The sequence below is a fragment of the Nelumbo nucifera genome, chromosome 2, assembly GCF_055504915.1.
Source record: "Nelumbo nucifera cultivar China Antique chromosome 2, China Antique-T2T, whole genome shotgun sequence".
Taxonomy (NCBI): domain Eukaryota; kingdom Viridiplantae; phylum Streptophyta; class Magnoliopsida; order Proteales; family Nelumbonaceae; genus Nelumbo; species Nelumbo nucifera.
In genome coordinates this window covers 104,464,326-104,487,559 of record NC_142650.1, presented here as the reverse complement: position 1 = coordinate 104,487,559, position 23,234 = coordinate 104,464,326, and the positions used below count along the sequence as shown (strand labels likewise).

The 23,234-nt window shown below is 37.3% G+C and overlaps 1 protein-coding gene across 2 annotated transcripts; it reads right to left on the bottom strand.

Moving 5' to 3' along the window:
• Positions 1 to 3,159: 3,159 nt before the first annotated feature.
• On the bottom strand, positions 3,160 to 21,595 carry LOC104603543 (putative plastid-lipid-associated protein 13, chloroplastic). Of its 2 annotated transcripts, none has more exons than XM_010267604.3 (7): positions 21,141 to 21,595; positions 20,514 to 20,635; positions 20,336 to 20,419; positions 20,095 to 20,191; positions 19,742 to 19,958; positions 4,886 to 4,938; positions 3,160 to 3,406 (listed from the first exon to the last, which is right to left on the bottom strand). In XM_010267604.3, exons 1-7 carry the CDS (start codon positions 21,393 to 21,395, stop codon positions 3,311 to 3,313), a joined length of 924 nt encoding a protein of 307 aa, XP_010265906.1. In that variant the 5' UTR covers positions 21,396 to 21,595; the 3' UTR covers positions 3,160 to 3,310. The 2 variants fall into 2 exon arrangements, with proteins under 2 accessions (XP_010265906.1, XP_088755583.1); XM_088899457.1 differs by lacking the exon at positions 3,160 to 3,406 and adding an exon at positions 4,734 to 4,811.
• Positions 21,596 to 23,234: the final 1,639 nt, after the last annotated feature.

Here is a 23,234-nt window from a genome sequence, read left to right as displayed (position 1 = left end):
TTCAAGGTTGACACCAATCTTTCCAATATAATTTGCTATGAGATCTAAAAACCTTGGTTGTCACCCCATTTTCCTCTTATTAGATATTGTAGGCTGATTTGATTATAGCATATTCCTTTGTTTTCAGCACCCCAAACCCATTCACCCTCATCTTCAGTTGATTTTCTCTAGTAATCACAGGAATAGCTTTAATCCTATCTGGATATACAACTGTGAACTGTGTTTTGTCTTTTAAACATGTACATGTTGGGCAATAATTAGGGGTGTGACCCTTTATTAAATGGGTGTGCCCATATCTTTTCCCAAGAAACAAGGGGAAAAGTAAAGAAAGATTGATATTTAATAAATTGACTTTGGTACAGAAACAAATGAGGTCAACTGCATTCACAATTTACAAGTTTTATCTAATCAAAACTGCGTGCGGATCTGACCGACCTACCAAGTTGAAGGGAGCCCCACAGCCATTAATTCACAGAAAACTTAAAAGGGTTACGTTGGATGCAATGGTGTCTGCTTTCTATACAATTTTTGAGAGAATAAGTATTTATTTTAAATCAGGGCCACATCAATAATTACTTATTGGCATTTGGGAAATAAAACTAAAATTTGGACTTACTTTTAAGTATTTATTCAATAATTGCTTATTTTCTTTCTGACTTATCTTAACTCACCGTGTTATTTTGAAAATATCTATATTATTATTACCTCTGTTTGAAATAAGCACTCTCAAACTTGGCCTTAAAGCCATTGAATGGAGTCTAGTCCTTACCCATAGGCTCATAGCTGAGAGTGACCAACCGATTAATTGATTCAGATTTTGAAATTGAATTCAAGGTTGTAAAGCTCAGGCCGGATACCCATCTGGATCCAGATCGGTTTGACTTTGATCAACGTGCTATTCTCAGGCCCAATCATTGGCTTCAGTTGACCTCAATAGTTTGAATTATTTAATTCCAACCAGTAGTTCAACTATCGAGGATTCCGGTAATTTTGGTTTCAGTGGCCAGTTCTAGACCCCAGACTAATCTGTGTTATAGGGAACCAGGCCCCAAGTGCTCAAGCCATGACACCACAACTTAGGATGAGGCACACCATCAAATAATGTTGTTTTACACCACCCAAGTTCTATTCTATACTTCTACCATTAGCTCATGTTTGGTTTGATGAAAAAATAAAGGAGAAATTATTAAAAGTATGGATAGTCTTGATGCTGAAAAAAATCAGTATTGAGCAACTAAAAGTATAGATACTGAGTCCAAATATTTTTAGTCAATAACCATCTGTCCACCATTTCACACCTGCTGATACCATTCAAATTTGACAGATATATCTCATTCTTATGAAAAAACTGAGCAATACATTAAAGGTTAATGTGCTCAGGCCAAGTTTGGGAGTGCTTATTTGAAAAATAAATATTCAAAAATAAGTATTTATTCTAATAAATGATTATGAGCATTTGATGAAAAAGCACTTATTTTAAACAGGAATAGAATAGGTATTTTCAAAATAACATTGTGAGTCAAGATAGGTCAGAAAGGAAATAATCACTTGTTGAATAATCACATAAAAATAAACTAAAATTTGGGCTTCTCAAATTAGTATTATTCTCAGAATAATAAGCACTTATTTCACGCTTATTTTTCAAATACAAATAAGTTCTTATTGGTGTAGCCCTAACCCAAAATAAGTACTTATTCAAATAAATATTTATTTTTAAGCATCCCAAACTTTAGCCTCTCAGACTTTGCATTTCTATACCACCTAGTAAGATAGAATTGCCGCAGACTTGAAAGCAAAGTATTGCATAAAATAGAATATATGATGTCAGGGTTCAGTTTGGACGGTGGACTTGAGATTATTTTCTTTCATTTTCTTCTCACGAGGATTATTTAGCCAACTTTCTTAGGTGAAGAGGGGGCCAACAAGTTGAGAGGACGAAATCAGAAATTGACTTTCGATGCTTTTTTTTTTTTTTTTTTTTGAGGGGGATAGTGGACTTTTGATGCGTTAAAACATAGAAGGCTCCAACAAGTTGAGTTGTTGAGGGGGAAGGAACCACAAATCGACTTTTTAGTTTAAAAAGCTCCAACCAAAAGACTGCAATTGGAAGCCCTCAGCATGTCATGGCTTCAACGAGATGGGCTCTTTGGGTGTTATCAAGGGATAGATCTAAATTGATAGGGATGCAAATGGGTGTTATCAGGGTATATGTGAATTCAATTCAATAACACAAATCTTGGATCTCATAAACATCAATTCTAATCCATTAGGCTCCGTTTGGACAAAGTACAAATGCAAATATGCAAAGTGCAAAACCTTATATTTTGTATTATTTTGTATGTATTTGCATTTGCACTCCTTCCAAACTGAGCCAAGGATATTGGATATCCAAATCTGACCTGACCCAATTTAATTTTTGAAAATTTTATGAATTATTAAAAGAAAAAAAAAAGCATTACAACTTATATAAAGGAAAACAAAAAATATGCAAGTTTTCAAGTATTTTCATCATATATGCACATGTCTTTTTTATAAAAATAAATAAATAATATAAAAATTACAAAATACAATATAAGCATATTTATAAATAAATAACATATATCGGATCAGTTTCTTTTGGATTAGATAGGGGTGATCCTTTTTCAAAAAAAAAAAAAAAAGATAGGGGTGATCCAAATTTGATTCAATTTTTAATCGGATCCTATTATCTAATCCAATCTGAAATTCCCACAGAATATCGGAATCCAACAAAAAGAGGATCGGAGATTCTGATCGGATCATGACCAGTCCATTTTCACCCCTATGAATTGATATCATGATATGCGACCCTTAATGTACCATTTGGCTGTTTTCCACATCTCAAAAGTCTAAATCCTGCACATCTTGCCCCACTCAACAAAAATAAAATATAGATTAAGAGGGTCTGCGCTGCCTTACAGCATTTTTCATGCTTGATGAGTTCCGTCTTGACAAACAAATGAAAAACCAAAAGGTCAGCATGACCCTCTGGTGTTAGAGAGTAGCTCGAATACTGGCCTGAAAAGATGTACTAACACTTATCAATGGTGATTCTGACTTCAGGGTTTAACGAATGAACTCACCGACTTGTTGGGCGATGAAGAGTTCTTCCCGATCGGCAAACTCAGATAGAAAAAGAAATCAATAAACAAAACCATCTCATGAATTAATGGCTCAAGCGACATTTTATAGATAAGAGATACAAGGACACCTTGAAAGTTGAAACTCAAGTAAAGAGAAGATTCCGTTGTAATACAAATAAGAGGAATCTTGATTATTTTATTTACTGCAATCAGCTCTCGTACTCTGAGATGGAGTCTGTAATGGGAGCTGGAGGCCCCTCCAACCTTGTTAGAACATCTGGTGCTCCGGTTGTATCTCTAATTATCTGCAACAATGACAGCAGTAGTAATCCAATAAAAGAATGTTACTAGGGAACATCTGCAATATAGCAGTAATAAACCAATAACAACAATAGCATTCAGTAGTATTAAATATCCTTGCAGAATCATCAAAAATATTTTTGCTACTCCTACAGACAGACTACACTTTAATTGAGAGAGAGAGAGAGATTGATGATCGCACATAATTTCAATGGGAATCCATAATGGGAGAAAAACCAGACTGGACTCTTAACTGATGAGTAAGACATCCTGTCCATGAACTCAAACACTATGCTTATTCAATTGTCAGGTCACGATCTGGATAGGTCATTGCAAAAGCATCTATCTTGCCATATCTAAAATTTTAAACTTTGCACAATGAACAAAATAAAATATTGGGGCTACTTTACTCAAGTACTTCAAAATGGGTTCACAATCTCTTGAGCACACACATTTAAATTCTACACTAAGCTCCATACTTCCATATCATGCCGCATCATATCTGTACGTAACATAATTTAATGACGAAAACCTGATAAAAATGCTTTAATAGCTAACAGTCTTAAAAAAATTATTTGATAACAGAACTATAAAGTTGGGTGCATTTATAGGGTTATCCTCCGCCTAAGAGTCATGAGATGTGCCATTTGTACAGGATGTAGATCAGCCACAAATTATGGTAGATTTTCCTCGTGTTAAAGGCAAGCAATGGTCATTTCCAGATCCCAAAGGTCATATAGGTCCTTTTAGATGGTCCAAACTATATTAACTTTGGATTTCTTAAGAAATAAATAAAAAATAAAAAAATCCCAGCACAGAATTTCATATTAGTATGGTAATGCCATCCAGATGACAAGTTAAGGTACACAATTAGAGGTAGTGTTTGTTGAGCCAGGATTGTCATAACATGGGGTATACCAACATTGCCTGACCTAGGCCTAGCTTGGCCCTAAAGGGTGGTTGGCTGGACACCTTCTGGAATGAGCCACCAACTTTTATCAATTATGATTGTACCATTGTAGTATAATAGTATCTTTTCTCATACTTGCTCAAAAGAGAACCAAAGTGATGTAAAACCAGAGAATTTTTATTTCCTTTTTTGCCAAGCAAACTTGCGGAGGAGGTTAAGGCAGGATTTGTTTCCATGTCAGTTAGAATTACATTAACTTGCTGGCTTTTCCAGCTAAGCTAGCTTGGACCTTAATGTAAAACCAGAGAATGACATGAATAAAATAAATACTTAAAAGACAAAATAATATAATTACATAACATATAGATACAGCCAGGGATGTCCAAAAGGGCCTTGAGATGTTGCCCAGCCCATTCTACCCATTCTATCTGTGCTTACATACTTGCTGAGACTAGACAAGCCATGGCAGCAGAACATTAGGTCATTAGCCCATCCCAACCCTAGCACAAAGTAAAAACTTATAAAAGATTGTAGCAAATTGATATCCATGGAGTTGTGCTCAGAGAGAACTTACAAGTATTTCCTCATCAAGATAAGAAATCATAAAGAGTCTCTGGAAAGTCCCACCTGGAAGGCATAAAAGAGTACATTTTAGAGCCATACATGAAAAAAATTCTGAAGAACAAAAGCCAAGTCCTTTAAACCTGACCAGTAGCTTCATTATCCATATGGATATTTTCTAATCTTGGAAAATCACCTCAACTGAATCAACAGATAAGTTGCTATCGAAGTTAAAGGGACTCAGAAAAGGTTATTTGAGAATTTATCAAACTAAACTTTGATGGCCTGGGTCAAAAGGGGCTAATGATTTCTGAGAACTGTATAAGTATTCCTGAGGCTGTTTTTTTTTATCAATAACATAATTCATTAATTATCACAATAAATTACAGAGAGGAAGACAAACTTTCTTATCTTCCAACTACATCATGAGCCCCAAGAGAGGAAACAAGAGAGAAAGAGAAAACAGAAAAAGAAGAAAATTAAATTACATCTGTGCCCAGAACATGACATCCCTGCCCACCCCTTGTTTAGCTAACCCATCAGCAAAAGAATTAGCTGATCTTTTTACCCAACTGATTTTAACTTCCATTTCCCGAACCAGCTATCTGAATTTCCTATTCAAATTACTATAACTCCATAAACCACTATCTTCTTTGTTCAGCCACCCAACCACCACCAGGCAATGTGAAACTCCAGAAGAGGCAGTATTGGTAAATTTGCCCTGCATGAAGCTTGAAATTACATAGGGCAATTTTCTAGAAGCACCCATACTTACATACATATCCATGAGAGAGAGAGAGACTATCATCAAGAAAGGATCCCCATTTTCTCCTATCCATGAGATTTTTTTTTTTTTTGATAAATGAGTAAGATTTTATTAAACCAGCAAAAAAGAGTTAAGGCACCCAAGGAAAGGCACGAGGTGCAACCTTTCCTTTAAAACTAGTTACAGAATTATAAGTTTAAAAGAAATTACACAGAAGCCCAAAATAAGTAGCCTGAGAAACCCCCTGTTTTGCAAGTGAATCAGCCATTGAGTTTTCTATCTGCCTACCCACTGAACTCTGATTGTCATATTCCTTGTTAGCCATTTAACCTTCTTGAGAACATCTCTAAATCCCCAGATCACAGAGTTCAGATCCTCTAACCAACCCACTATCACTTGGGAGTCCCCTTCAATAATCAGATGCTCTATTCCTATCTGGTTTGCAATCTGGATTCCTTGCACAGCAGCAAGTGATTCGGCCCTTATAGAGTCTCCCACACCCACAGGACCTGAATACAAAGATATAATGTTACTGTCTTTATTTCTCAGCACTCCTCCTATACCTGAAGGTCCAGGGTTACCTCGGCTACTCCCATCAAAGATCAGCTTAATAAACTCTTCCCCAGGTGGCATCCATTCAACTACATATCTGTCCTTCCTGGTAGAAATATTAGCCACTGCTAACCAGTTTCTCACAGTGTTTTAAAAGTGCAAGGCGCAAAAAAGGCGCAGGGGTCAATTTGTGCCTGAGGCGCAAGGTGCGAGGCGCAAAAATACAAAAAAAAATGCTAAAAAATTTAAAAAAATGTCCGAAAATTCAAAAAATATTAAACATAATATTACTAAAAAATATAAAGTTAAATTTTAAAGTAATATTTTAAAAAACCTATTACCTAAAATTAAAATACATAAACATAAGATGTAAAGCATATTCAAATGAGAATTTAAAAATAAAATCAAACATATAAAACATTTTCAAGCATGTAAAACCTCTAATCTCTTTTTTCACTCAATTGCAGTACTTCACATAGCTAATGTAATGTAAAAAATATTACATTCCGGATTCTACGAGCCGCCTTTGTGCCACGCCCCTCGAGGTCAGCCGTTATGTTAAAAAAAAGCAAAAAAAAAACGCCAAATTTTCAAAAGGCATACGCCTAGGCACACCAGGCGTGCGCCTTTTGAAAGGGCTGTGCCTAGGACCTAGGCGAGGCGCATACCCTGAAATGTGCCTCGCCTGTGTGCCTAGGCACGCCTGAGGCATGCCTTTTAAATCACAGGTTTCTCATAGGTCATCGAAAGAGTATGCATCAAAGAGATTTAGAGTTTTTAGCCACTGAATTGTCCTTGTCAAAATACATTCTTTAACTTCTGCAAATCTCCTTTCCTTCTCACAAAAAATTCTTTTTCTGGAAAAGGTAAAGTAATTTTATTCAACTCAAAAACATATAAGCTGGGATCAGACCCAGAAGGGCAGTCTGAAAACCACAGCAGTTACACTTTCCTCCAGAATTCAGAACAATAAAAAGAAGACAAGTTCATACTTTTAAATTCTTCAGATACAGATATCCAAGAAATCAGTTTGCCCACAGCTCTTTGAATGGTGTCTTCAGGACTTTTGCCTCTCTTATTGAAGATTCTTTTGTTCCTCTCAGCCCAAATGGACCATAAAACAGCGACTGGAATAGTCCTCCACACCAGGTTCCCTTTCTTACTAAGGCCTCCCACCTTCCAACAATCGAGGAGATCCTTAACCGATCTAGGCATTACCCAACTAAATACCAAGGCTCTGAGAAAATGTACCCAGATCTGAGAAGAAAAAGGGCAATGAATGCATAGATGATCTGTAGATTCAGCATGTTGCCCACACAGACTACATAAAGGATCCATAACCTGAATGCCCCTTCTCACCAAATTAACTCTGGAAAGACATTTATCCAGGGCCATCATCCAAACCAAAAAGTTGACTTTTGAAGGACTTGTATTCCAGATCTGAGAAGCAGGAAAATCAGTAGCATCCACACTACCCAATTTCGAGGCAAGGAACTTAACAGAGAATTCACCATTCGAATTCCATTTCCATCTCCAGCTATCTTCCAACTGCTGATTAATCCTCTGATTTTGAAGAAGAGCCATCAGGCCCCCAATCTCTTCTAATTCCCAGTCAAATAAATCCCTCCTAGAAATGGAAGTCCAAGTTGAAGACCCACCTGTCACACAACAGTACTCAGCCACAGAAGCTTCTTGATTAAGAGCACACTGGTGTTCCTTTCTTCCCAAACAGTCCACAACAAAGCTGCTCTTATGCACTTCCACATAATTCTCCCTCTCTTTGTATGCCATACAAAGGTAGATGGACTAAACAGCAAGCTAGTATCAGATGGAAGGTTCCACCTACACTCAAACAACACAAAAATCCAATTACATAAAGCTGCAGTAAAGGAGCAAGAGATCAGTAAGTGGTGACAGTCCTCATTCTGAGTTTTACATAAAACACACCGACTAGGGGATAAGCACCATTTTGGTCTCCTCTTTTGCAGGTTTTCCAAGGTACTAATCTTACCATAAAAAACTTCCCAACAGAAAACAGCAATCTTTGGGGGGATGGGTCTAATCCAGAATTCTTTAACTGGGAAGTTCTGGGGTGCAGAAGTGGAGCAAGGGGGCTTGAAAAAAGAAGTGAAAAAGCCTTTCGGGTTAGGGGGTCCAAATTCTTGTGTCAGGTTTGAGGGGATCTAAGCAAATAGACTCAAGTGAAGACAACAGTTCTGAAACACAAGCACTTTCATCATCACGTAACCCTCTTCGGAAACCAAAATCCCAGTTTAAGGCCAAAGAAGAAGAAGTTGGGGAGGAAATAAAACTAGAAACCGGCTCTTTCTTATAAAGGGAAAGAGAGTAAATAGAGGGAAAATGGTCTTTAAGAGGTTGGTTGCCTACCAAAATGTCTTCCCAAAAAAGAACATTGTTTCCAGAATTAACATCATACTTTACCAGATTGAGAAAATGGGGAAGGATTCCGTGTATAGCCTTCCAAGGTGTTGCAAGAGTCGCCTGTTGAGATACCCCAGGATCCCAATCGTTTTGTGAACAGCCACAAATACTCTTCACCACCTTGTGCCACAACCTCTCTCTCCAACGACCATCTCCAAAGCCACTTCCCTAGAAGAGCTTCATTCTTAAGAACTAGGTTACCTAATCCTAATCCCCCTTCTTCCTTACTCCTGCTGACTATCTCCCACCTAATCAGATGATCCTTCTTCTCTTCCCCTGCTTCCCACAAGAAGTCCCTCATCACCTTTTCTAGTTTCTTAGCTTCCCTTGAAGGTACCCTAAACACCAAGAGAAAATAAACTGGAAGACTAGCAAGAGTCGCCCTAATCAAGGTCACTCTACCCCCTAAGGAAATGTAACTTTTCTTCCAAGAAGCAACCTCTTTTCGAACTTTTCCACAATTGGATACCAAAACCAACTTTCTTTTGGGTTAGCTCCTAACAGAAGACCCAAGTAGGTTAAAGGCCAATCAAACATAGAACACTCTAGACAACCTGCTACAACCTCTATCTCCCAAGCTTCCAAATTGATTCCAACCACACAACTTTTGTCAAAGTTAATTGTCAGGTTTAAAGCAGACTCAAATGATTTAATAAGATTTGTTAGGTTTCTCACTCTCCCTAAGTCTCCCCCTTCGCAAAAAATGATAATATCGTCAGCGAACTGAAGATGAGTCACTGGGACATTATTCCTGCCTATTCTCCATCCACTTACCAACCCTTCCTTGCCTGCTTTAGAAATCATGCTACTAAACACATCTACCACAAGTGTGAACAATAAAGGTGAAAGGGGGTCTCCTTGCCTGAGCCCTCTACATGCTGGGAAAAAATCCTTGACCCCTCCATTAACTAGAACTGAAAAATGACAAGAGGTTATGCATCCACTCACCCACTTGCACCATCTATTCCCAAACCCACATTTTCTTAACACTTCTAATAGAAAATTCCAATCCACCGAGTCATTGACCTTCTCAATGTCCAACTTACAGATGAAGCCTTGATTGCCTGATCTCCTCATTTCCTCCACACATTCATTTGCTGTAAGGATCTGGTCTATAATCTACCCATCTTAAACAAAGGCTCCTTGGGCTTGAGTAGTGAGAGAGGGAAGGACCTTTTTAATCCTTAAAGAAAGCACTTTTGCCACAATCTTATAGATGCTAGTCACCAAGCTAATCAGCCTGAAATCTTTAAGGTGTTTGGCATCTAATCTCTTCAGGATGAGAGCTAAGAACATTAACTCCACGACTAATCACATGGTTGTTTTCAAACTCCTTAAAAACCTCAAGCAAATCTTCTTTGATAGTGTCCCAACACTCTTGATAGAAAGCCAGAGTAAAACCATCTGGTCCAGGAGCCTTTAACCTGTCCATAGAGAAAACAGCTTATCTTATCTCCTCCTCTTCAAAGTTCCTTTCTAGCCAACCCACCTCAACAACTGATAGACTTGGCCAATCCAGATCTTCCACTCTCACCCGTCTCTCCAAGGGCCTACTCAAAATGGATTTGAAGTGAGTTGCAAAGCAGTTGGCTATATCCTCTTGGGACTCGATTTCCACTCCTTTGACCTCAAGCATGGCCACAAATTTTTTTCTCCTTCTCCCATTAGCCATAGCATAAAAGAACTTGGTATTCCCATCACCTTCCTTGATCCATTTATGCCTAGATTTTTGCCTCCAAGATATCTCCTCCCTCAACAGGACCTCTTCCAAATCTTTCTTCAGCTTCCATCTCAATTCTCTTTCTTGTGCACTCATGGTCCTTTGATGCTCCTTTGAATCTAAATCCTCAATTTGGGCTGACAATCTAGCTTTTAGCTCTTCCTATCTACCAAATTCCTCCTTATTCCAATCTTTTATTTTGGATCTCAAACTTTTCAATTTCTTATGGAATCTAGCCCCTTTCCACCTCACTCCCCTAATCTCTTTTTTTTTTTTTGATGAGTGCTCACTCCCCTAATCTCTTCTCTCCACCACTCCTCAACTTTTTGCACAAAGTTTAGGTGTGTCAACCACATGTTCTCAAACCTAAAGGGTTTAGGTCCAAGCCCAAAAGTCTCTTGGCCTAGCTCTATAGGACAGTGATCTAAGGTAACTCTAGTCAAAGCTTTAGCCACCAAACCCCTCCAGTGTGCTTCCCAGCTTTCATTGAAAAGGAATCTATCTAGTTTTGAACAAGATGGATTCACCTGAAAATTGGACCAAGTGAAGTTGGTCTGTAGAATAGGAATCTCCTTCAGATTACAACTATTGATAAATTCATTGAACTTCCTCATGCTAGTTAAAATAGATTGTTGGGGATTGCTTGACTCATTTAGAAACCTTATTACATTGAAGTCTCCACCCAAGCACCAATGGCCTTCCCATAATCCTTGAATTCCATAGAACTCTTCCCATAGTTCATTTTGTTCTCTGTAATTATTCGGCCCATACACATTGGTTGACACCCACGTGAAACCATCCCCCACCATCCTGAACTTTAAGGATACAGAAAAGTTACCTATCAGCTCCTCTAAAGGTTCTACCACATCCTCCCTCCAGAGAGTAATTATCCCAGAAGCTCCCCAAGAGGGAGTTGAGCACCAATTCACTCCTCTTGCTTTCCACACACTTCTAACCCATCTTCTATCTAGAACTGCTAGTTTGGTTTCCTATATCAATACAATGTCAAGCTTTTCCTTTTTTAACAGATCCTTTATCACCCTCCTTTTCCTCAAACTTCCTAGACCCCTCACATTCCAGCTAATGATCTTCATCAACTCGGTTGTAGAATGAGACCCTTCACACCACCCTCTTTCCTTCACTTTGGAGCCTTCCTCCTCTCCCCTCTTCCACTAAACTCTTAAGTCCCCCTCTATGTCTAATAATCAGGTAGACATTGTTAGCAAAAATATAGATTTGAGATATTCTTTGTAATTCTGTTCTTCTGCAGAAAGTTTGAAGAGCCTAGAGAACAAATTTCTCTTTCTTTTTCTCTATTCACATTGTACCTTACCTCTTAGCAAAGCTTTATCATGGTAATTAACTGACTAGAAGGGCAATTTCAAATAAGGATATATACTAGAGACAGGTGTCTGCAAAAAAATCTAGTAAACCCACACCCAACCAATATATTTACTTTCTTAATTCACTGATTATTGGCTCATAGGTACTAATAAAAAATTGTGAATGCAACACAACTAAGCCTTAACCCAACTATATGGGGTTAGCTTCATGAATTCTGTTCTGCCAACCACTCTATTCAGTACTGATAAAATAAAATTTAAAAAAAAAAAAACTCTATTCAGTACCATATCCATTGTTAAATCATGGGGCTTCAAATCATGTCTCACTACTTCAACCCGTGTCCTTTTTGGTTTGCCCCTATCTTTTCAAGACCCTTCACTAGTAATAAATGATAAATCACATCAAGTTCGTTCATATCTGATCCTATCCTTTGCAGTTTTCTCACTCATTCATCTCAGCATTCACATTTTTTCTCTATACAACATTGCTGGCCTTGTAACCGTTTTATAAAACTTTCCTTTTAGCTTAAGTGGTATTCTCCTATCACATAGGACTTCGGATGCATCTCTCCATTTGCCCATCCTGATATAATTCTATGGGTGGCATCCTCAATCTCTCCCTTACATTTCCTGACTAACCCAATGGAATGACAAAAGATGATTCATGCAACCAACCCCATGTAGTTGGGACAAGGCTTAGATGATGATATTTTATGTTTAGTCATGGACGAATTTCTAGAACATTTGTCCATAAATCTAATTTTTCATCTAATCCCTATCTAATTTCATTAACTAATATTATGTCATCAGCAAACAACATACAACATGGGACCTCATCCTAAATATGTTAAGTCAATTCATCCATGACTAGCACAAACAAACAAGGGTCAAATGCTGAGCCTTGAAAGGTCCCATTGTAAGTAGAAACTCTGGTGCATTTTTTATAATAAAAATTATTAAAAATGAAAAAAAAAAGAAGTATACAAGTAGTATATGAACACTACAACCTCAACAACAATATGACCATCCTCCGACCCACAAAGCAGTGGGAAACTCTGATGCCTCTCCATATTGTTCCAAGGATACATACATACTGACACATTAGCAGAACAATGGTTCTTTAGGCAGCAGGTGTTTTGGGCATTATTGTAGTTCTCTCCATCCAGGGCTTTGAATTATTGTCCACTGTGTCTATGGGTAGTTGGATAACCACTCGGCTGTAATTTTTGTTTCACATATTAATTCAATTTTAAATTTCCTTGCTGATAGAAAAAATACTCTCTTTTTTTAGAAAAAGGTAGCTTTATTCAAAAGAAACATGAGTGCATGAGAAAAATAACACATAGACACACAAACCAGCACTCTCTGAGACATCCAATCCCATTGAAAAGGATCAATAACACTACTTACCACAAGTATCACCCCAGACCACAACCCAAGCTAACAAACAACAAACCCCTCTACAATATATTAATGATTTACTCTGGACCAATAGGACATGGAAATTCAACAGAATCAGAGTATTAGTAGCATCGCAGGGGCTAAGGTTGGCAAAAAGAATTAATTATACAAATATCCAAATTGAGGAAGATTCCAAAGTGACAGCAGGTTGGATTCAGAATGAAGAAAGGAGCCCATGGCAGTATAGGATCATTATGAAGGAGATAAAAGAACCTAAAAAAACAGAGTAGTTGGTGTGAACTGGGTCTATTGATCAGCAAATGGGTTGGCAGATAGAGGGAACCTGTTTTGGGGAGAGGGGAGTCCCCTCTGATGTAATATATTATGACAAGGCTATCTCAATCTCAGGGGATACCTGTCCTTTGTACATCCTGTTTGTAATTAATAACATTTTTGTTGCTCATCAAAAAAAATAAAAAAATAAAAACCTGCTTTATTCCTACAGGAGAATGTCCAAAAAACTTCTCATGTAAACAGCCAAAGTTTCTTCAGCCCTTCCAATAACCACACCACCTTCTAAAGTTTCATGCTTGCCATACCTACTTAGAAATCCAAGTAGCTCCCTTACACTAAGCTGCTTCATTTACTCAAATACTAGTGAATGACCCTGTACTCAGTACAGGAAAACCTATAGGAATATGTTTCATTTGAGACCCACCATCCAAGTGGCAAATCTCAAAGCATTTAGACTAAGTTTTTTTTTATTTGATTTAGTACATTAAATTAGGTTTGATTTAAAATTAAATAATCCACTTATCTAAAAGAAGGGGACCCACAGCAATGTAACATTTCGGAAGCCTTTATGCTGGTTTTTATTTTACCTATTAGATTTAATTTGTTATTAAAGGATATGAAGTAGCTTTATAACTTGAATTAGGAAATAATACAATTTGAGAAATAGTATGAGGTCCCACCCCACTCTTATATGAGGGCTCAGTCGGTGAAACCCTCCTATATACTTTTTTTCTGAGTGGGAGGCTAGCCATGTGTCTGTGAAACCCTCCTATATGAGGGCTCAGTCTCTTCAGCATCTTCTTCTTCCAATTCTGCCTTATACTTTTTTCCAGACCTCTTAGCAGAATCCACATCAACTACCTCTAAGCTTGATAGATTCATGTCTCTCAATCTGATGGTCCATAGTAGGGGTGAAATGTGTCAAGCTGGACCTGATTCCTGGCCTGACTTTTGTGCATAAATAATAAATATATAATATTTTATATTATATCTCATATAATATATATAAATTTATTTTATACACTATATAATATAAAATATTATGTTTTTGGTTGTAAATAAAAAAGAATATTTATTAATAGAAGAAAGAAGTACATCTGATAGTGATGAGATATCACTAGAAAGCAAAGCTACAAAGGAGAGCAGAGCAAACAAAAAGGATACACTAAGGAAAAAAAGGAGAAAAAACATAAATCAAACAAAAGGGAAACTACTAATCCAACTCCAGAATGTTCCAAAAACCAGAACCAAGGTCTTCCTCTGTGATTCCTTCAAACTCTAGGAGAATGGGAACCCAGTCCATAATTCTTTTATAGAAGTGTGATATGCTCCCTTGTTTGAGCCTTCTCTTCAAATATTCTTCTATTTCTTTCTTTCCATAGTTTCCAGCAAACTGCAAAAGGAATGCAGTTCCAGGCGATCTTTGCCTTGAAATTTCCTTTTATCTTTGGTCATTTGGAGAAATCTTCTCCACAGAATTAGGAGACCACCTGCCTAAAGAAGAAACTCCAAATGAACTTGGAGAAAAGGCACTCAACAAGCAAATGAAAGACATTCTCCTCTGCATTCTCACAAAGATAGCATCTGCTTGCTAAGTGAAAACCTCTATTTCGAAGATGGTTTAGGGTCAAAATGCTATCCAACACCACTAGTCAAGCAAAAGCTTCCACCCTTGGGGGGAAAGGTTTCCCCAGATGCCTTTCAATTCTGAATTTTCTCCATTTGACCTTGACCAAGACTTGTGGGAGGATTTGACTGAGAATAGGCCATTTCTAGATTCTTTCTACCATCTTGAATCTTTCCTTTCCACCTGATGTTCAGTTGACTATAGTTTTGCCAGAAGATCCACACACTCTTCAATTTCCCAATCAAAGAGAGATCTCCTAAATTTTGGACACCATACTACTCTACCTTGATTGATCTCCTGAAGCTGACTGGAAACACATAATCCCTTTCCACACACTTCATAGGATGTCTTCACTTCTCTGGAATCTCACCTAAATCCAATAACCCCATATTTGCAAGCCACCACCCTTCTCTAAAGCACCTCCCTCTCCAACCCAAATCTCCACAACCATTTTCCTAAAAGAGTTTTATTGAAGATCTTCAATCTTCTTATCCCTAATCCCCCATCTTTCTTTTCCTTGCAGACCTTATCCCACTTAACTAAGTGGAATTTCTTCTCAATCCCTTTAACTCCCCATAAGAACTCCTTTTGCAATTTTTCAATTGAATTTATCACAGTAGCAGGAGCCTTTAAAAGTGAAAGGTAATAAACTGAGAGATTGAACAGCACACTCTTAATAAGAGTAATCCTTCCACCAAGAGATAATACCTTCCCTTCCAACTTGCTAGTTTTTTATCAATCCTGTCAAGAACCAGTTGCCAAGTTGAGGAGACAGAAGCTTTTGCCCCAATAGGGAGGCCCAAATACGTAAAAGAGAAATCCCCCACCAAGCAACCCAAGTTGTTGCACAATCCTACAAAAGAGAATCCGGTATATCACCCACCGCAATCATCACACTCTTCATCAGATTGACCTTTTGTCATGCCAACATCTCATAAAATCTAAGGATCACTCTTAAATTCAGCACTAGCACAATTGATGCATGCAGGAATATCAATGTATCATCTGCAAACTGAAGATGAGTAATGGAAATTCCATTTCCTCTTGCTTTAAACCCTTCAAACATCCAAGCTTCTGCTCCTTTACATAGTAAATGGCTTAGGACTTCTGCCATCAAGACAAACAACAAAGGTGGCTACAGGTCTCCACCTTTCCCCAAATCCCATATTTGCCAAGATATCCTCCAGAAAACTCCAATCCACATGATCATAAGCTTTCTCAATATCAAGCTTGCAAACTAAATCTTGTTGTCCACTTTTCACCCTTGAGTCAACAGACTCAACACATTCACTTGCAATCATCACCCCATCAAGAATTTTTGCCTGCCTTTGACAAAAACCATGGGGTGGGCCCACAACATCATGCAAGATCGACCTTAATCTTCTAGAGAGCACTTTAGCAATGATTTTGTAGGGACTTGAGATCAAGCTGATTAGTCTAAAGTCCTTGACTCTATAGCAGGTTTGGAGTATTAGGCCCAAGCCCAACCTAGAAAGTTTCCAGCCTGATATAGGCTGGGCTCAGGCCAGGCCTAAACATAAAACCTAGGCCCGAGTCAGGAATTTCCAGGCCAGACTAAAAATGATCATCCCTAGTTCACATGACCACTATGAGTATTATCCTCTTTTAGTCAAAAATATAATTTATTGCTCATTGATGTGAATAGTTCCTTATCTTACCAATAATAATTATCACCCTGAAGATCAGAGGTTTTTTCATGGCTAGTATTTATTACTTTTTTTTTATTTTTGGCTAGTATTTATTACTTATGCAAAGAACAAGAGGAATATATTAGCCATTTGTTTATTTTCTGCAAGGTGACTTGTTTCATTTGGAAATTGTTTTCAGTTTTATTCAGTGTGGGAATTTTTCACCCAAGTTCTCCTTCAGATATTTTTCTTGGCCAAAAATAAAAAACAGTAAGAAGGCAAGGTTGCTTTGGAGCTGCATCCCGTTTTGTTCTATATTGGTGCATCTGGAAGGAAAGGAATAGAAGATTATTCAAAGATAAGACTTGGACTTTGGAAATTGGTGGCAGACATTGGCAAATCTGCCCCAAAGTGGGTGTTGGTGATTCTAGAATTTGCACAAGAAAGAAGATTTAGGGGAGAGGCTTTAGGAAGTGCCAGAGTTTCAATATTGTAATATTGATAGTTTCTTTTGATGTTATTTCTTGTATGTTTTTTGTTTGAAGGTGTTTACCTTACCAGAAAGTAAACGATATGCTGAAAATAAACTTGGCTTACCAGTCATGTGGTTGGTTACCCTATAATCAATGATCCAAGGGTTGGAAGATGAAGTAGACACATGGGATGCAAAGACCTGGTTACCTAAAATGGACACATGTGAGGTAGAAGGAGCGACAAAGGACTCTTCAAGTTCCCAGAGAGTTCTACCATACTCTTCTAACTAACCACGTAAGGTATGTAGCATTCACTCCTTAGAGTTAGAACCTGTGGAGATACTCTCCTGAGATGAGCCACCAGAAATTACATTGGCTGAACTAAATTTCTTCCTATACTGTTGTGGTTACATCTTCTGGAAGGACTGGAAGTTCTTCGGCTTGCCCACAAGATCCCAACATGTTTCTTTGGTATGTTGGGATCTACCACAATGAGAACATCTCAAGCTATCTTTATCAACAGCCTCAGTCTTCTTCATAACATCACTATCCTTCTTATTTCCACCATTCCCTTTGGCCAAGAGAGCAACCTGCTGCTCTCCCTCTGGAGGATTCATGGCTACCCTCCTACCCTCTTCAGACTGAACCAGAGAGTATACTTCCTGAATTGATGGGGGCTCCTTATTACCTAATATCTGAGCACAAATGGGCTCATAGCTAGGATTAAGATGAGCCAAGAAAGCAAACAGCTGTTGCTGATTTACAAGTTTTCTATACTCCTTTGCATCTGATTCATTTTTCCAGTCAACAGTTTGATAATAATCAAGCTCCTTCCACGTCGAGGTGAGGGAAGAATAATATGATGACAGATTTTTCTCCCCCAATTTATAAGTGGATGACTCTACTTGAAGTTAATAAATACAAACAAAGTTCCTTTGCTTGGAAAAAGTAGCCTTGGCTTGATCCCAAATCTCCTTTGCTGTATCAGCCCACATGAAGTTCTTCCTCATACTAGGGTGAATAGAGGTCACTACCCAAGACATAATCATGTAATTGTCCTGGTCCCACTTATAACGAGTTGTACCAGCTCCCTTAGGTTGAAGAACATCACCAAACAAATACCCAAGCTTACCTCTTGAGCCCACATATAATTTTACACTTTTTGACCACTCCTAATAATTCAATCCATCAAGAACAATGATAGCAACAGGGAAACCCCAACTTTCAGCACCTGAACTGGCCATATTTTGCCTTCCGGTAACTTCTGAAATGGCTGAATCTTCAATAGACATTGTCCCTTAGACACTTACACAAAATAATTAGTGATTGCACTTGTAACTTGCACCAGAAAGAGTAAACAGCACAAGCAATAACAAGCCCAGACCGGTTCTATCTGATAACAGCACCTATTACTGGATGGAAGACACAGAAGCAGCAGTAGAAACACCTTCAATCACCACCAGTCCAAAAAAGGAAAGAGATAACACCTCCAGCCAACCCTCACAGTTTGTATACTGCCAAACAACTGGTGTTCAAAGGGAAAGAACACTTCTCAAGCACCAAACACACCACAACACAGATCTCCAGTAAAACACTGAGGAAACTCCTCCACGAACTTAAAAGCTCATCATACAAAGAGAATAACGACCCAAAACAATAACCCTTTTGGTTCTATGACCAAAAGGGAAAAAATAGCAGAAAACACTTACTCAATCACATCTCTTTCATATTAGGAAATCTCCAGTTGATTCTAGAGAGAATCCGAGTGAGAGAAAAGGAAGAAAGGTAGATCCGAGCTTCAACTTCTATCAATCCTGCTCTGATACCATCTAGATGTAAAGAGAAGAGAGAAGATGAAATAGCAGAGAAAAGAGAGAGTATTTTCCAAAAAGTGTCAGTGGCGGCACACTCACTGACTTTTAGGGTGTTTAAGAATAGAGAAAATTAAAATAGTACCCCTGATTACAAATTAACAAAGGAAAGATAATAATAATAATAATAATAATAATAATAATAATAATAATAACACTCTAATAACAGTCTAACAGCAGTCCTAACAACAGGTTTTGGTGGCGCCTGAATTTGCACAAATCAAGAAAGAAGACCTTGGGGATAGTCTATGGGAGCTGTTGGGATTACAAAATTGTAATTTGGACAATTAGTGATGATTAGTTTTGTTCTTATTTTTGTTTTTGTTTGAGTTGATTCTAGGCATTGCCTTAACACCTACTCAGTTTGTAATTTTCTCTTTCCTTTCAATGAAATTTTCCTTTTACTTATCAAAAAAAATCATACACAGATTCTGAAAATGGCACTACAGAAATAAATGGGTAGTAGTTTTCACAAGATTAACCCACAGATTTTCAAACATAGTAAGATTCTTGAAAATTTTCTCGCAGCAGGAGTATACACACATACAGACAGAAACAAAGAGAACAACAACATAGACATGTTACTTTACTTTACACTTTTCTTTCCAGCATCCCAACCACAAGAAATTATATTGCATCCTATATCTGGAAAGATAGCCCATGTTTAGAGCACCAAGAGGCTTGGTCTGTATAATAAGAAATAATGGTTGAAAAGGCATTGAAACACTTACTCAGTGGAACTTTCAGCCCATTAGCCACTAAATCCTTTATAGGAACAGGAAGTTGCTGCATTGTGCTGACTACTTGGCTAAATGCACCTTTTAGCTGTTCTGGCACCGCCTCTTCACTAACCTTGGGTGTTTCAAGAACTCCATCAATATATTCTTCTTTCATTCGAAGTGGTCCTTCTACAGATAACTTGGTCGTCAGAATGAATTTGCTGTCTATCTGCATGACAACAATAGAATCAGAGGTGTAAATGGGTTATAATCAGGATACTCTAGAATATAAAAATAAAGTATACAAGCATGCAACAAAGTGATTGGCCTTAAAGAGATAAAAATATATGCTAAGACCAAAGTACCGAGTTCAAGAGCTTCATGTTTGCTGTAGTCTTTGAATAGCCATCTTTGATAAACACATCCATACCTAATAAATCTGCTATAGTTGAGGGAAATCTCCTGAAAGAAACCAAGGTTGCACTGACACCGTTAGTTTCACTAGCTCAACAGAACTCATGTGAAATCCTGAACCAGTTATCATTAAATCCAAAGCATTAAATAATTTCATATTTGACAAATTGGACCATCCAAAGAAGTACTCACTCAAAAATAAATTTTGCAGCAAATATTCCTGGGCTACCAGCCCCAAGCCATTCAAAGTTCCATCTTCCTTCCAGAAAGGGGGACCTAGATGAAACTCAACATCTTATGGAAAACTAAATAATAAAAAGAGGACACGATCAACATCTATATAATTCATTAACAAGTGGAAAAAGCATACGTTGTAGGTCGGGGTGTTGGATTAAGACGCTCAAGACCAGTGATCCTCTCATTCACATCAATCCGCTGCATATCTGTCACCTTTCCGGAGACCAGGGATTCAAGGCCCCCAGAGTCTTTAAACTGAAAGTGTGATTCAAGGACAACTAATTACAAGGTTAAAAGAAGAACGAAGATATTTGAGCTGGGGGATCAGTGAGCGTTATACTAAATCATGTTCATATAATCTAACAAACGTGCTTAATTAACTAAAGATAAATATCTAATTACATAAGTAAAATAAAAAGAATTGGCATATTTAAACCAACACCAAAACAAACCTAGCACAAATCATCTAAAAGGCTAACAATGTACATGATTAAGCTAGATCTTTCTGCAATTCTCATGGTCCTACTGCTACAATTCTTTCATTTTTGGTAAGTGTCCTACTGCTACAACTCTTTCAATATGGTAGGTAAAAATCCTATTTACTGAAGCAATACGTTAGCAGAAAATCAATCAGTTCTTTATAATAATTACACCGTGCACAGAAGAGCAATCCACAACACGTCATAAGCATTTATAAACTCCAACGTAAATTCCCAAACCGAAATGAGAAGAGAGAGAGAGAGAGAGAGAGAGAGCTTACAGCAAGAAGTAGCGATTCCTTAGCAGAGAGCCTTTCCATCTCTTTCGCATACATGGCAGAAGCTCCCTGTAATGTCTGTTCAACCATCGCTTTGCAACTGCCGGAATTAGACTTCCGGCCCTCGCTCCGACGACGGGAGCCACTGTCTGGCCATCGAAATACAGAAATGGAAGTAGAAGAAGACAAGGAAGAACGAGGAAATGGAAGTCCCGAACGAAAACCAACAAAAGGACTCAAGTCCAAACCCCAAGCCATGAATAAGTTAAAGAATTTCCACAGAAACGGATTACAAACAGATCGACAGAGAAACTTTACACAAATTCTGACATGATTGACGGTTTTCAGGACAGTTCATTGCAAACTTACGGGAAAAATAATAAGAAAATAATTAATTTCTAATAAACCCTAATTTTCTGGTGTGGATGAAGCTCTGCTTGGAGTTCTATGTGGCAGTAGTTTGTGACTGGTGAGTACTGGAGAAGAGGACACAGCAGATTGTCTTCATGAGGGGCATTTTCGCCAAATAAACTGTACTGACGAATAACGTGTGAGGACAAAAGTTTTCAATTCATAGCGGGAAAAATAAATAAACATTTTCTGTCCAATAAATAATTAAATAAACAGTTAATAAGACAGATTTATCCTTCGTTTTTATCAAAAACTCCCGATATGAACCATGTTATCGGAGATGAGGGCCGGAGGCGAGTCGCGCCATTTCTCAAAGGCACTCTACCAGTCTACTTTTCCAATTAGTTGAAACCATGAAAGTGCTCCCGGCTATGATACCGGAAAAACATTATCTCCTGCAAATCTGGCTTCAAAGGAAAGCTCTATGATGCCCGAAAGACCTAATACCGGAAAAGATTTTTGACCAATCAAAACCCCCATATGAATTTTGATAAAAACCCCATTGATTGGTGGAATTTTGATAAAATCCCCAGTGATTGGTTGCCACTAAAAGATGCGGGTTTATTGGTTATAAATTTTTCCGGTATCATGTTTTTTGTGATCCAAATTCGATTCATTTATAATTAAATCAAAGTATAGAATATAGATCTACTCTTTCAATAAAATTCAATTCAATTTGATTTAAATATATAATATTCATATATTTAAAATTTATATTGTACCGAGATAGTTTTAGTATCGTGTTTTTACTAAATTGTCATATGTTCAAGTTGCATAGAAGTCCTCTTTCAATACATTTGTTGATGAAAAAACAATATAAAAGTCAATTTTAATTTATTTATTTATTAATGATATACTTTGATGATTTTTATTTTAATTTATTAATAATATTCAATGTCCAATTTTAATATGCATTCGTTCCAACCTTACACAAATCAAATGGATAAGATCCGATCCTAATCAAATTTGGATCTACTTATATTCAATATTCAATCTGATACAATCTGTTTTTAGCCATGCATAAGTCCATGTTGCACCATCTACACTGGTTTGGTATGTTTAATTCTTGAACTAGAACTGGAACTAGTAAAGTTGGGATAAAAAAGAACTAGAACTAGTATAAGAAAAGATATTTGAAAAAAAAAAAAAATGAGTAGTGGCTCAGTTGATGCATAGGATAGTCCCAAAAGTGATGCGGTTTCGAGCCCCACCACCATACCTTTGAGAAGATTTGTTAGATTATTGCTAAAAAAAGTATTGTACAATGCCAAGAAAAGAAAATGAAATACAGCCCCTATGGAGGCAAAGGCAATGATTCAATAAAAAAAAATTTGTATTGATATGTTAGTTGGTTTGTTCCAATATAGATGCGGATTCGAATCGGAGGTTGGTTATTAGTGTGGTTTGTATCATCAAATACCAAAAAAATATATAAAAAATATAAATCAAGTTAAAATTTTATAATGAAATACATTTCTTTTTTATTCTAACTTCTAATGAAACCAAAGGATGGTGCAAGAAACTTTCTGCATTAACTTTATTTTTTATTAAGTAACAAAAATAGTATATGTGAAATATTAAAATCTAAAATAAATGAATGTATATATATATATATATATATGAAAATTAAGCCTTTTACAATCATGTTGTCCAAACCCAAATAACTAAATGCTTAATTAAATAAAA